We start from the raw sequence: 13,556 nt of genomic DNA, 5'->3' as shown, positions 1-13,556 counted from the left end.
GGGAAGCCGATGTGGCTCAGCAGTTGAGTGCTGGCTTCCCACATGAGATGCCGGGTTCAATCACTAGCCCCCAGTACTTCAAAAAAAAGATTAGCCAGGCTTGGGTTGGAGAGATAAAGGAAGCAGGCAGTTTAACTGAAGCCCAAAGGCCTGAGTTCTCCAAAGAATGCTGAAACCAAGATTGGTAGGACCCCGCTCATTCAAATGTGTCAGCAGAGCCGTTTGGAAAATTATTTAAAAATGGGGGAAGCGGATTTGGCTCAACGGATAGAGTGTCCACCTAACACATGGGAGGTCTAAGATTCAAACCCAGGACCTCCTGACCTGTGTGGAGCTGGCTCACGCACAGTGCTGATGCGCACAACAAGTTCTGTGCCACGTAGGAGTGTCCCCAGCGTAGGGGAGCCCCACGGGCAAGGAGTGGGCCCTGTGCAAAAAAAGTGCAGCCTGCCCAGGAGGGCACTGCATACATGGAGAGCTGATGTAGCAAGATGATGCAACAAAAAGACACACAGATTGCCAGTGCCGCTGACAAGAATACAAGCGGAAACAGAAGAACACACAGCTAATGGACACAGAGAGCAGACAATTGGGGGGGGGGCGGGAATAAATTAAAAAAAAACCTTAAAAAAAAAACGGGACTAGATTTTTATCAAATAAAGAGCTTTCAATTCTAAGTTATCACTGTAAAACAGAAATTATATCTTTAAAATTGGTAAAACAATTGTTTAAAATGTGAAAATTTAAATATTTAAAAAAATACAGAGCATGTGTCTAAATGGCCGAGAATAAGAAACACTATCATGTGCTATTATCAAACAATAAAGTTCTACTTGTGAATACTATGTTTTTTCATTATTCACACATGGACTGAATTATCATTTTGGAAAACAGATATAATATTGACTTTTACTGATGGAAATAGTCAAACCTTGTTATTCACAGATTCTTTATTTGCAAATTTGCCTACTTGCTAAATTTATTTTCAACCCCAAAATCAATACTTGTAGTGTTTTCATGATCTTTCGTGGAAATGTGTAGAGTGATGGAAAATTCCAGTAAACTGATCTGCACATTCTCAACCCAGGTCAAACAGCGTGATGCTCTGCCTACTTGTTTCAGCTCTCATACTGTAAACAAGTGTCTATTTTGTGGTATATTAGTGTCACTTTTCGTTCCTTCATTTCTGTGCTTTTTTTTGGTGATTTTGTTGTTTCAAATGGCCCTGTCTAGTGTTCCTAAGTGCAAGGGGGCTGTGATGTGCCTCACAGAGAAAATATGTGTGCTAAAGGAACTTTGTTCAGGTGTGAGCTAAAGAGCTGTTGGCTGTGAGATCAATGTTAATGAATGATCAATGTAGATGAAATAAAATGTCCTTAAACAGAAACACATAGAACAAGGTGTATTTATGGGCTGATGAAAATGTTGTGACTGGAGGCTCGTAGGCATCTAACCCTGTATTTCCTCTAGGAGTATTTGCTAATTCAATGTTTGCTTTGATCTGTAGAATATAACCACTGCAAATAATAGAAACCGACTGTACTACTTTTCATCATTTCCTCTGATCTGTGACTTGCAGATGGTCACCAGTGAGGCCACACCTATGGGAAACTGTCTTCTTTTGGAATATCCAGGTCTAGTGTATGGAATGAGATGTATGCACTGCATAGAAAAAGGTCCAACCCATTGCAGTGAGCACAATTAGAACATGTATTTCCAATGCTAAGCTCCTCAAAATGCATGATATTTGTTGATATTCCCATTTGATCAGATTAGTTCTATGACATTTCTCTCTTTTTTTATACTTGTATCTTTCCTTTTGATTGTTCACAGGCAATCTTTGTCATCATGGAATTCCTTTTTGGTCTCTAGTGTTTCGTTAGTATTTCTTTTATGGCTTCTCATAGTTCAACTGAGTTTTATACTTACATCTTCTGACTCATTAAGTAAATAAAAAATCAACAGTGCAAAACATTCTTTAAGGAAATACTTAGCAAGGCATAACTATTTTTATAAGTACAACGTTAAATTCAAAATAGGGGATGTGTATAAAGTTACTTGGCATATTAATTCAAAGCTTAAATATGAGAAAAATACTTACATACAGTTATTATCTACCAGCATCATCATTTTAAACAAATTAGCCTATGTATTCTTTTAGTTGGTGTGATTACATGGAAATCATATGTACCTGAACCTTAAAGAAAAGTACCAGAGTATTTTTATATAGATAAAATTACAAAATAGGGCCTTTGAGTCATGTTCAGAAGTTGCTATAATTCTTAAAGAAATACAATTTATATTTTTAAATACTAATTTATTCCATTCTTAGTAGGATGCAGTCTATACTTAAGATGATATTTCTTTAGAAATTCCAAATGTTTTGGGTCAGAGAGGATACAGTTAGACAGATGAGACTACCACTTTGAGGCTGAATCTAAATATAGCTCAATAAGAAAAACTTTAAAGGATTATTCATGATTAAAAAGCATTATTAAAAATAACAAGTTCTATTTTAGGAAGCATGGTGAATCAGAACCCTCTTAGCACAGAACACCTAAACAGGTGAGATAATGACAAACATATTTTAAAGTACATGGCTGAATTAGTGGAAAAGTCCAGGCTATCTTTGGAGGCCTGAAATAATAGGTCAGCATGAATGCATAGAGGTATGGGGGCTGAAACCAGGGTGCTTTCAGAGCATCTGCCTCTCCCTGGTAGCCTAAAGTCAGTGGAGCAGGAGCTAAAGCTTGGGCACAAATAAGGAGAACTTCACTTTAAGTCAGAACCTTCCAAAGGCAACACTTCTGTTGGGTGAACTAGAAAAAGGCTGCTGCTAGATAGAAATGGGTTACAACCCTGTTTCGGACATGGTTCTAGTGAAAGGGAAACTAAGAAAAATGTCACCTAAGAATTGTTAACCATATACTTGCCTTCACTTGGAGTGGTAGACGGTAATTTCCAAAAATAGCTAGAGCAGTCTTTCCAGTCCCACATGTACTTCTAGAAACTTGCTGCTTCCCAGCAAGAGGTAGAGTCTGTTTCTCTTCTCCTTGAACTGAGATGGGACTTGTGACTGTCTGGTTAAAGAGAAGGCAGGCAAAGTGATACTGCATGATTTCCAAGGTGAGGTCCTAACAACCAGCATGTACTCTACTCTCTCTAACACCTGTCCCTGGAACCCAGCCACCATGCTGTGAGGAAGCCCAGGCCACACGGAGATACCATGTGGGGATGTTGTGGCTGACATCTTTAGCCAGACTTCAGCTAAGTCTCCATCCAACAGCCAGTATCAAGCGGCAGACATGTATGGTAAATAAGCCTTCAGGTCCTCCAGCTGAGGTATTTTTTTAAAGGTTTTATTTTTTATTTATTTCTCTCCCCTCTCCCCCCCAGTTGTCTGTTCTGTGTCCATTTGCTATGTGTTTTTGTCTGCTTCTGTTGTTGTCAGCAGCACGGGAATCTGTGTTTCTTTTTGTTGCACATCTTGCTGCGTCAACTCTCGGTGTGTATGTGGCATCATCCTTGGGCAGGCTGCACTTTCTTTTGCGCTGGGCGGCTCTCCTTACGGGGCGCACTCCTTGCGCATGGGGCTCCCCTATGCGGGGACACCCCTGCGTGGCACTGCACTCCTTGCGCGCATCAGCACTGCACATGGGCCAGCTCCACACGGGTCAAGGAGGCCCGGGGTTTGAACCGTGGACCTCCCATGTGGTAGACGGACGCCCTATCCACTGGGCCAAGTCCGTTTTCTGAGCTTAGGTATTAAACATCACGGAGAAGAGGCAAATCTTCCCATTGTGCTCTATCTGAATTCCTGACCCATAAAACCACTGGAAACCATAAATTATTATTATTGTTGTAAGCCACAGTGTTGAGATAGCTTGTTGCACAGCATTAGACAACTAATATGCTTGGGTTTGGACCTTGAATTCAAATTACCTCTGTGGCCTGAGAAAACTCAATTTTAGTTTAAAGTCTTCTGAGGTAGATAATGCCTTTAGCTACCTGGCTAAAACAAAAGCAGATCATCAAACAATTTCTATAAATCTGATTCCAAAGAAACATGTGTTCACATTAAAAAAAAAATCACAAAATGCACATGGGAACAAGTCATCCAGGATGAGTTCCTAGAAGAATACAGAAATTATCAGAGGCTAATATAAGTATATTTAGTATGCTTAAAGAAATAAGAAGGGGGAAGCAGATTTGGCTCAACTGATAGAGCATCCACCTACCATATAGGAGGTCCAGGGTTCAAACCCAGGGCCTCCTGATCCATGTGGTGAGCTGGCCGATGTACAGTGCTGACGTGTACAAGGAGTACCGTGCCATGCCAGGATGTCCCCTGCATAAGGGAGCCCCATGTGCAAGGAGGGTGCCCGGAAAGGAGAGTTGCCCCATGCAAAAAAAATCACAGCCTGCCCAGGATTGGTGCTGCACACACGGAGAGCTGACACAGCAAGATGACCCAACTAAAAAAAGAGACACAGATTCCCTATGCTGCTGACAAAAATGTGAGCGGACTCAGAACACACAGTGAATGGCCACAGAGAGCAGACAATGGGGGAGGGGAGGTGGTAGAGAAATAATAAAAAATAAATCTTAAAAAAAAAAAAAAAGAAATAAGAGAGCATCAAAGTATGAGAAAGTAACAAGAGGATTTGTAAAAGGAATTTCTAGATATGATAAACATTTATCTTAAGATATGTGTAACACTTTTATTATAAAACTGTATTAACAGACATTCAAAATGGCCAGTAGAAGTGGAGACACCATAAAATCATAGATGGGAAGACTTTATATAGTAAATATGTCAGTTCTCCCCATATTGATCAAGATTTGTGAAATTCCAATAAAAATGCCAGTAAGGTTTTTTCTTGAACATGACCAGGGAAATATACCATACTGTATTTAGAAGAAAAAAAGGTCGAAGGCAGCAAATGCACCCTGAAGAATAATGAATGAGAGCTGGCCAAGCAGATAACAGTGCTATAAAAGCTATGGTAATTAAGACACATAATATTGGAACAGAATGCACACCAGAAATACATGGAAATCTGATATATGACATAGGTGGAAGTAAAGTCTAGAGGGGAAAGGATGGGCTGAATTGGTTTTCCTGACTCCAATCTTTCCTTCCAGAACATTCTCCACATTGCTACCAGAATCTTTCTAAAATACAAAACTGATCATGTTACTTCTCTACCAAATATATTCAAATGATGTTCCATGGGTATTTCAGTGATTCCATAAATGGAGAAATATATGGTTAAACAAGTTTTTCTAACAGTAAGGCTTCTCAAAGATGTTGCTGTGCTAATAATGACTGTGAATCTCTACATGGAGGCTAGCACATCCAACTGAGTTCGCCGAACTTACAGGTCAAGGCATTCTTTTCTTAAGAAACCAGCGCTTCTTATGACATATGGTGGGACTCAAAGCGGTTATTTCTTCACTTGATATGGCATCCAAGGCAAGGTGCAAGGCAGATTGGTGTAATGGTCTTTAGCGGGCTAGAGCCATAGCCTCTACCTTCTGGCTGATCACTAAATTATTTAATCTCTTTGTGATAACATTTTACACACTTGTAAAATAAGAGTGCCTGTCTCACAGGATTGCTTAGAGGATTAAATGGGCCATAAAATAATTGCCATTTTTTGCCCCAAGTCTCTCTTTACCCCTTAAAACTCGAGATCTAGTTAGAATGAATTATTCATAAAAATCTAAGACTTACTGATGCTATTACTAGGTTTAGAATGACTCACCCCACTACCTATATATCTACTCCTATCTTTAAAGCCCAAATGGCTTGGAAAAAACCTCTTCAAAGATGCCTTCCCTAACCACTCTACAGAGAATTAATGTTTTTCTCCATTTTGCATCCATAGCACTTATTTTTGCCATCACACCATTACAGCTTTAATTATATTGTCTCATAAATTAGCTTTCTGTTCTTCATGTTAGAATGCGAAGTTAGTAAGTGTGGGGAATGTTTGATTCATACATTTTTGAGTGAGTTGGGAATTTTAAAAGTAATTAAAAAAACATTAGAGAGTACAAGAGAGAATAATTTAAAATGCCAAGTTCAGTTCAGAGGAAATAATGAAAGATAATAAAAATATTGTGTGCTTATTATGTGCTAAGTGCATGCCTTTAATTTTTTATTTGAAAAACTTTTGACTTCTGGTCCTGTATTTTCATGGGCTGATTGAAAAAGGAGGAGAAATTTATTAAAGAATCCACTGCACCTATAATGCTTTGCAAATAAAATCCAGGCTTCTCTTTCAGGTTTTGAAACAAACTTGCTTATAACTGGACTCCCATGGTTGTAGAATAAAATATAAATAAAATTTAAAGCAAACAAAACGGGTGGGGTTATCACTTGCAATTTGCAATTTAATACTTAGTAGAGTATGAGAAGTGCTAGATACAAATTCTCAATAAACATACGGAAAATGGTTTACTCTTACCGGAAATAAAAGATTTTGAGGGAAAAAAATTCATAGTAACATAATTAGTAAGTATTAAAAAAAATACTAATCAATGCTAGAAAGAAGATACTATATTTAAAACAGGCACACCATCACCTGCAAGTGAGAACATAATTTGGTCTGTTTTAGGGAATGCAAATGGCACGCAAAGCCTTAAAACAGTTATATCCCTTGACCCTATTAATTCCAATTTTAGAAATCAATCCAAATTAAATAATATGAAATACATAAAAATATTCACTATTATATTCATATATTTATATATATATATATATTCACTATTGTAAGGAACAAACTAGAAATCCCCCCAAATATACATACAATAACCTAGCTAAATTAAAGTTTACTTCTATCTATCTATATATCTATATATATCTATATAAGGCTATATATCTAGTTCTTACCAATGAGCAAAAGTTTAAATTATAACTTTCATGATAACAGGGTACTTGTCTAGCATGTCTCTCTTACTGTATCCTTTAGGGATAGAATAAGGTCTAGCACATAAATGCTTAATATTTGCTAATTTTTTTTTTATGTATTGAAAATTTTTATTGTTCATTTTTTTAAAATAAAACTTTATTTTTATGTCAATTTTACAAGTTATTTAGTTAACACAAGATAACTGCAATAACAATATATCTGCTTTAGTCAGTAGTTACATTATCCCCTTTTATTAACAATTCAATTTTATTATTAGTAAAACATATATCCATCCAAAAAGTTTACTCAATGTTATTTGGTATAATTACATAGCTCTGGATCTCAATCATTTCCTAACCACTTTCATTATTCCAATAATAATAATGAACAAACAACAAAGGAACAAGAAAAACTCATCACCTCTCAATCTCTCTCTGTCTCACCTGCCTTACATAGCTGCTATTCGTTTTCTTCTATCTAGTTCATTTGTATTTAAAATTTGTAAAAAGTGTTATATATGCGATATCACCCATATTTGAGTTTAAAATGAGGTTTTACTCTCTTATAGTTATTTGCTAAATTAAAAAATAATATTAAATGATAAGAAAAGGAATATGAAATTGAATAAAATGTGATTCCGTGAAAAGTCTGTATAGAAAAAGAACTGGAAGGACGCAATCAAATGGGAAAAGAGGTTATGGGTAATTTTTCAACCAGTTTTACTGAGGTACAATTTTACATACTTCACCCATTGTATATACAATTCTGCATTTATACATTTGTGCAATCATAGCACCATAATCCAGTATCAGGGATCATTTTTGCTTTCTCATTTGCTCTTTTCTGAATTGTAAGGGAAGATCTATTTGGAAAAACGCTTCACTGAATGTTGGGTGGAGCTAAGTTGGAATACACATAAAATTACTTTTTAGTTTAATGATCTGTGAGTCTACCTCTTTAGTTTTACACGTGCATCTTTCTTGCAAAAAAAAAAAAAGGTAACAGGAAGGTCCTCTGCTATTCTCAGAAGTAAAACTTTAAGAGTTAAGCAGGCAAGACATGGCATAGATTCTGTCTGATGTACTACAGTGAGATCACTATTTTTGGCCCTTCTGCAAATAAGATTCCGCACAATAACAAGTACAGTGGCAGTTAGAAAAGCAGTTACTGAATGGAGCCAATTCTTTGCAGCTCTCTTGTGCTTCTCAATCCTATCATTGGATAGCGAGTGAGCAAGCTACGGATGGTCGCTCCATCACCTAGTAAAGTGGCCTACTCAGGTCCCCAAATTTGGACCACCGATTTCCCCGTGTGGGGTCCTGCGAAGGACTTCCGTGTATTCACCAGAAAGCCCTCCGGGAAGAAGGCGTCAGAGATCAGTTAGCACCTAAATTCCCAAAACAGCCCCGGCTTCCAGGGCCCGGCCACAGCCTCCTACCTGCGGAGAAGCAGAGCAGGGACACCTGGTGCCTCAGGCGGACCAAGCCTAGCACCGTTGGAGCAAAGAACATGGCTTCGTCGTCCGGGTGCGCGATCACCAAAAGTGTCCGGCTGTCGACTCCCAGGAGGTCCTGCTCCCGACTCGTCATTCGTTCCGAAAAGTTCCAACTCCAGAGGAAGATCCCTGCCAGGATCACAGCCGCCGCCGCCGCACACAAGGGAAATACCGCTTCCATGCTGGAAGTGGCGCTGCGCTTGCGCAGTAGGAAGCCTGCTTTCCACTCCGGCTCCGGTGGGAAAACTGCACCCGCGAAAATCGCGTTCCGCTGTTAAAACTGCTTCCACGGACCGGCTGCGGAGGCTTGAAGTTTCTTTAAATGTCATGTTTCCCGTGTGCTTCCGACACTTCTTTATGGAGTTCTCTTCACTTTTCGCAGCATTTACTAAGTCTTTTTGCTCCAGATCGGGTTTAGAGCTCAACCGAACCTCAAGTCGTCTAATTGCCCACCCTTGTCCTCTTCTTAAAGAGTACAAAGGGTATAAAGCAAACGCTTCAAAAGAAACTCCCGTATCTCGTAGGACTCTTCCCTCTATCATTTCAAAACTCATTTCTTAAGATCCACGACCTTCTCGTAATTCTACGGTTAGCCAGTTTTCCAAAAACGGCCTTTCTTAATTTCTTAACTGAGGGATGTGGAGTGGTGGCTTTTCTACAGTAAAGCTCCTTTCATTTCATGAGACGAGGAAGGCGAAGAGGGCATTTAGTGGTCGCGAGGGCCATAAGGTCCTCTAGCGAGCCAGTTCAGATTAAGGCTCGGCAGCGTGGACGAATCGGCCTCGCCCGGCGTGGCAATGAGCTCCTGGTGCCAGTCACTGCCGGCGCCCTCGAAAGCATCTTGGGTAGGTGGGCGCGCAGCCCCTCCGGCTCCCAGGCACGCGAGGGGCCGGGCCGAGGAGGCCGCCTTAGTCTCTCCGCACCGCGTGGGGTCGCGGGTCCGGTGGCCTGGCGCCCTTCCCTTTCCCACGCCCGGGGAAAGGCCCGAGCGCCCGGAAGCGGGTGGGCTTGCGGCGGGCGCCCCCGCCAGGGTGCGCGATGGCAGCCGGGGCTCGGCCCTGGACAGTCTCCGCCCGAGGGGGCCGCTGCCGCCACCGGGCCGAGGGCAGAGGTGAGGAGGGGACCAGACACTGCGCGACCCAGGAAACTCGCCAGAGGTAGGAGCCGCGCTCGGCCAGCGGAGGGAGTTGGTCTCCCAGCCCTCCGGAAGGAGGAGGAGCCGCCTCAGCCGCGGCCACCCGGGCTAGGGGGAGGGAGAGGGGTTGAGTCAAGATGGCGGCCAAGGTGGCGAAGCAGCAGCCCCGGCGGCGGCGGCGGCGGCTGGAGTGAGCTCCTGGTACGGCGGCGCCGAGCGAGCTCCGGGCTGGGGACGTGCGCCCGGGCCGCGTCCTGCTCCTCGGGCCGGGGAGCGCCCCGGCTCCCACGCTCCGCCAACTCCCGGTGAGTAGGCCCCGGCGCCGCCGCAGCCCCGGCCTCCGGGCCCCCGCTCGCCCGGGGAACGCCGAGGGCTCTCGGGGTGCCGGCCGCGGGGACGGCTTCTCGGCCGGGCGAGGGGTGTCGCGGGCCCTGCTGGGGTTGGGAGGGAGGACCCGCCCCAGCCGCGCGGCCCCTTTCCTTTGGCCGCTTCATGGGCGAGTCGGGCGCGGCGGAGAGCTCGAGGTGGACGAGGGAGGCTTATGGAGTTTGGGGGAAGAATGGGCTGTGGCCAGGCCGGGGCCAGGACAAGGGTGTCCGGTGGAGAAGGGACGTGCCGAGGCCCGAGGGCCGGTGTCTCCGGGTGGGTCGGGACAGGTGGCGGGCCTGGGCATACTCCGAGGCGGAGTTGGTGGTGGTCTTGGGGAGTGTCGAGAGGGGTTAGGAAGGGTGACAGCCAGAAATAAGTGCGTGAAAAGCAAACTAGTTTACCCCTCTAACCACTTAAGGGTCTAATGGCGCAGGGTGGGTGGTGGTGGAGTCGGCAGAAATCCGAACCCTGTGCTTTGCGCCGTTTAGTATTGACGTTTTAAATATGCGAAGTAGGTGAGTGCACCCCTTTTTGCGGGAAAGAGAGATTTGTCTTAACGGAGAGGAAACGGAATTCCTTGAATTAACTGGATTGGGGTGGTCATGGGTTAAAAGTAGAAAAGGTGTGGGAATAAGTGATATTTATAAAAAGTGTTTGCTCAGGTTGTGTCAGTTTTCTTTTTGTGTTGTTGCATGCTACAGTGCCTCTTCAGCAGAGCTACCCTTGGAGAGCAGCGGTGTGGGTAAATCTAATTCTTAGGATTAGTATATTCTCCTGCATTAGATTTGCTTCCCTAATTAGTTTATCGTGGTTATATTTAAATTTTGCATTCCTCGGATGCACCCTGGCAACGCAGAGGAGGGACGTGGAACATGGCAGTGTGCAGAGAGCAACAGGCCTGGGATTTTAAAATGTCTACAGAAAGATATTCATTCATTCCTATATTCGACATATTTTGATTGAAGAGCTGCTCATATTGGGACACACTGTGAATGTCTTGTGGATAAGTGAATTGATGGCATTATTTAATCTTTAATAGTTTTTTGAAAATATGTTTTTGAACCCTTTCATGAGGATATTTATTGGATGAACAGGCTTTGTGCTTGACTGAGCTCAGGAGCAGACCAGTTTTAGAATGTTATTAAGATGTAATAAAAATTACAGAAGAAATTGCCATGAGAGGGAAATGTCTTATTTTCTTATTTCAAAGTTGCTTTGCCTCACTTTAAGCACATGTTAATGAAAATAAAAATTAATAGATTCATATAGAAAGATATCTTCTTTCTTTTTACAAAAACCTTTCCGTAAGTTGCACTCTAGGGGTGAAAACACAATGCAAAGAATCTTGGTTCTCCCTGTTATTGGCTAGGTGACATTATGGAAGATGAGCAATCTTTCTGTGCTTCAGTGTCCTCATCTGTAATAATAGGAAAACATCTGGTCTCCTAGGGTTCGTTGTGAGCCTAATGGGAGCAAATAGACATGAAATGGCTGTAAGTAGTTTGAAAGAGTAATATTTCTATAAGGTAGTAACAGCTGTCTCTGCACTCCTCTATTGCTTTATCTGCACATCTCACATGATACCTACGCTCACCACCTTGTACTATCTCGGTGTTTATGTGCCAGTTTTATCTCATCTTAGAGGGCAGGATCCGCCTTTCTCTGATTTTATCTTTGTTTACAGCATCACCTAGGATTTTTTTTTTCCCAGTGTAAAATATTGACAGAACAAATACTTGTCAAATGAAGAAACTTTGGATTCTAATCAAAAGTATTCTAATCAAAAGTGTATTCTAATCAAAATCAGAATACACCTGCAATCTGCTGTGACCTATCTATGTAGCTGTGATTCCATGGCCTCTGGAGAAATAGCCTGGATCTCTTGTTGGATTTACTCATATAATAAAATAAGTGTTTTTGGCCTGTCCCTTTTAATTCAAAGAAGAAGAAGAAATATGAAAGGCTGGAAATTAATTCATTTTTCTTTGAATTTAATTGAGTTAAAAGCTTGTCCCAAGGCTAGGCAAGTTGGATCCATAATTTGTTTTCAAGCTTTCATTTTAAATTTGTGAAGTGATCATTGCTAATACTGTAGGAAAGGCCTTTAGGTAGGTCAGGGGTTGATGAGGGTAAATGGCGGGCTGTTTGTTATTGGGTTTATTGTTTTGTTAATTCAGTTTCTTTCTTTCTTTTTAAGGAGGTACTGGGGATTGAACCCTGGACCTTAGACATGGGAAGCAGGAGCTCAACCATGGAGCTATGCTCACACCCTGTTAATTCAGTTTTAATTGTATTTTGTAAACCAAGTTATAATTTCAAATTCTTATTGATGCTTGAAAATGATAGAGGTCTTGCATATCTAATGACTTTATCTGTTTTACTTTGGATATTGGATTTTACTAAAATATGGTACCAAAGCCCAGTCAGTAATAGAGGTTGATCAGAATTTATTACGTACAAACTTATTTGTAGATTAGAGATTCTTGTATTTTAGTTCATTCACTTGTTCCATGGGGGTTAAGCACTTTTTATGTTCAGGGTACATTGTAAAGGCTTCAAACGTACAAAGCCCAGTCAAGTAGATCAATTATGTGCATAAATAACTCCGTCTATAGATTGCCCATATATTGTCCTTTTTCAGATTCGAGAATACAAAATTTAAGTTTAGATAGGTGGTTTAGAAAACATTTTGTTTGTCTCTTTCATCAGGACTTCTTAGGAGTATTGAAAAAAACTGTAAAACTTCTACCATGTAGAAATAGCTGTGTGTAGAGCATCTGTTTTTTATTTTGGTATTCTTGTGGTGGTGTTTTTCTTTAACATTTTTACTGTTCTCCTGCCATTCTTTCTAACCCAGGAACTTGTGTGGTCAAAATATTATTTGAATAGTCTTCAGATGCAACCTACTTTTTTTCTTTTTTCTTTTTTTTTACTCTTTGCATTTCAACATCTGAGACCATGCAAAACTGTGAATATCCCTGTGGAGCTCTCAGGCAATTTGCTTCTTCCATGTGTGCTACTATTTTTACTTAGCAGTGATCTCCAAAACAAATCTCAATTGGTTAAAATAAAATGCTAATGATTTATAGAATATTGAGTCATGTAGATTATCTAGCCTTACTTGTTTTACTGGTGAATGAACTGAAGCTCACAGAACTGAGGCCACCTGCCCTTGTTGCTGCAATTGGGCAGGAACAAATTTCAAATCTTCTGACTTCGAGGATAGTGCTCATTCATTACCCCATATCATCCAGAGGATGAGTCAACATGATGTTGGACATTTACTTAAAACAAAAATCAGGAGGGCAGGGAATGAGAGAGACCATTTTGGATCTTCAGCTTAGATACTGAATTTAAAATACTTTTAAATTTTAAATTTCTGCAATGACAATATAGTTTGAAAAAATTAGCATTGATCCATACCTCTAAGTGATTTCAGTGATTACTGGAAATTATTTAATTGCCTGTTTTTTTGTTTTAGGAGGTCCCAGGGATCGAACCTGGGACCTTGTACATGGGAAGCAGGTGCTCAACCACTTGTACTACATCTGCTCCCTATTTGTGCTTTTTTTTTTTTTTAAGATTAAAAAAAAAAATTTCTCTCCCTTTCACTGCTCCCTCCCCTGTTATCTGCTCTCTG

The 13,556-nt window shown here is 41.2% G+C and overlaps 2 protein-coding genes across 28 annotated transcripts in view; one reads left to right on the top strand and one right to left on the bottom strand.

Annotated features, from left to right (window-relative positions):
- PIGL (phosphatidylinositol glycan anchor biosynthesis class L) overlaps window positions 1-9,584 on the bottom strand; it is a 116,392-nt gene extending 106,808 nt beyond the window's left edge. For 4 of the 7 annotated variants that reach the window (XR_011646768.1, XR_009182300.2, XM_071210294.1 and 1 more), the window contains exon 1: window positions 8,356-9,087. Coding sequence is in view for 5 of the 7 variants with exons in the window: in XM_071210294.1 (XP_071066395.1) it covers window positions 8,356-8,966 (611 nt within the window). In the remaining 2 variants the exon portion in view is untranslated. Of the gene's footprint in view, window positions 1-8,355 lie in introns of all 7 variants that reach the window. The other 3 variants (XM_071210293.1, XM_058283406.2, XM_004446507.4) reach the window with 3 other exon arrangements.
- Window positions 9,585-9,648: 64 nt separating this feature from the next.
- Window positions 9,649-13,556, top strand: part of NCOR1 (nuclear receptor corepressor 1) — a 162,507-nt gene continuing 158,599 nt past the window's right edge. For all 21 annotated transcript variants that reach the window (XM_058283396.2, XM_058283402.2, XM_058283392.2 and 18 more), the window contains exon 1: window positions 9,649-9,852. The gene's annotated coding sequence lies outside the window, so the exon portion shown is untranslated. The remainder of the gene's footprint in view (window positions 9,853-13,556) is intronic.

This window comes from Dasypus novemcinctus, chromosome 21, assembly GCF_030445035.2.
Source record: "Dasypus novemcinctus isolate mDasNov1 chromosome 21, mDasNov1.1.hap2, whole genome shotgun sequence".
NCBI lineage: Eukaryota > Metazoa > Chordata > Mammalia > Cingulata > Dasypodidae > Dasypus > Dasypus novemcinctus.
This window is presented reverse-complemented; position numbering and strand designations above follow the sequence as displayed.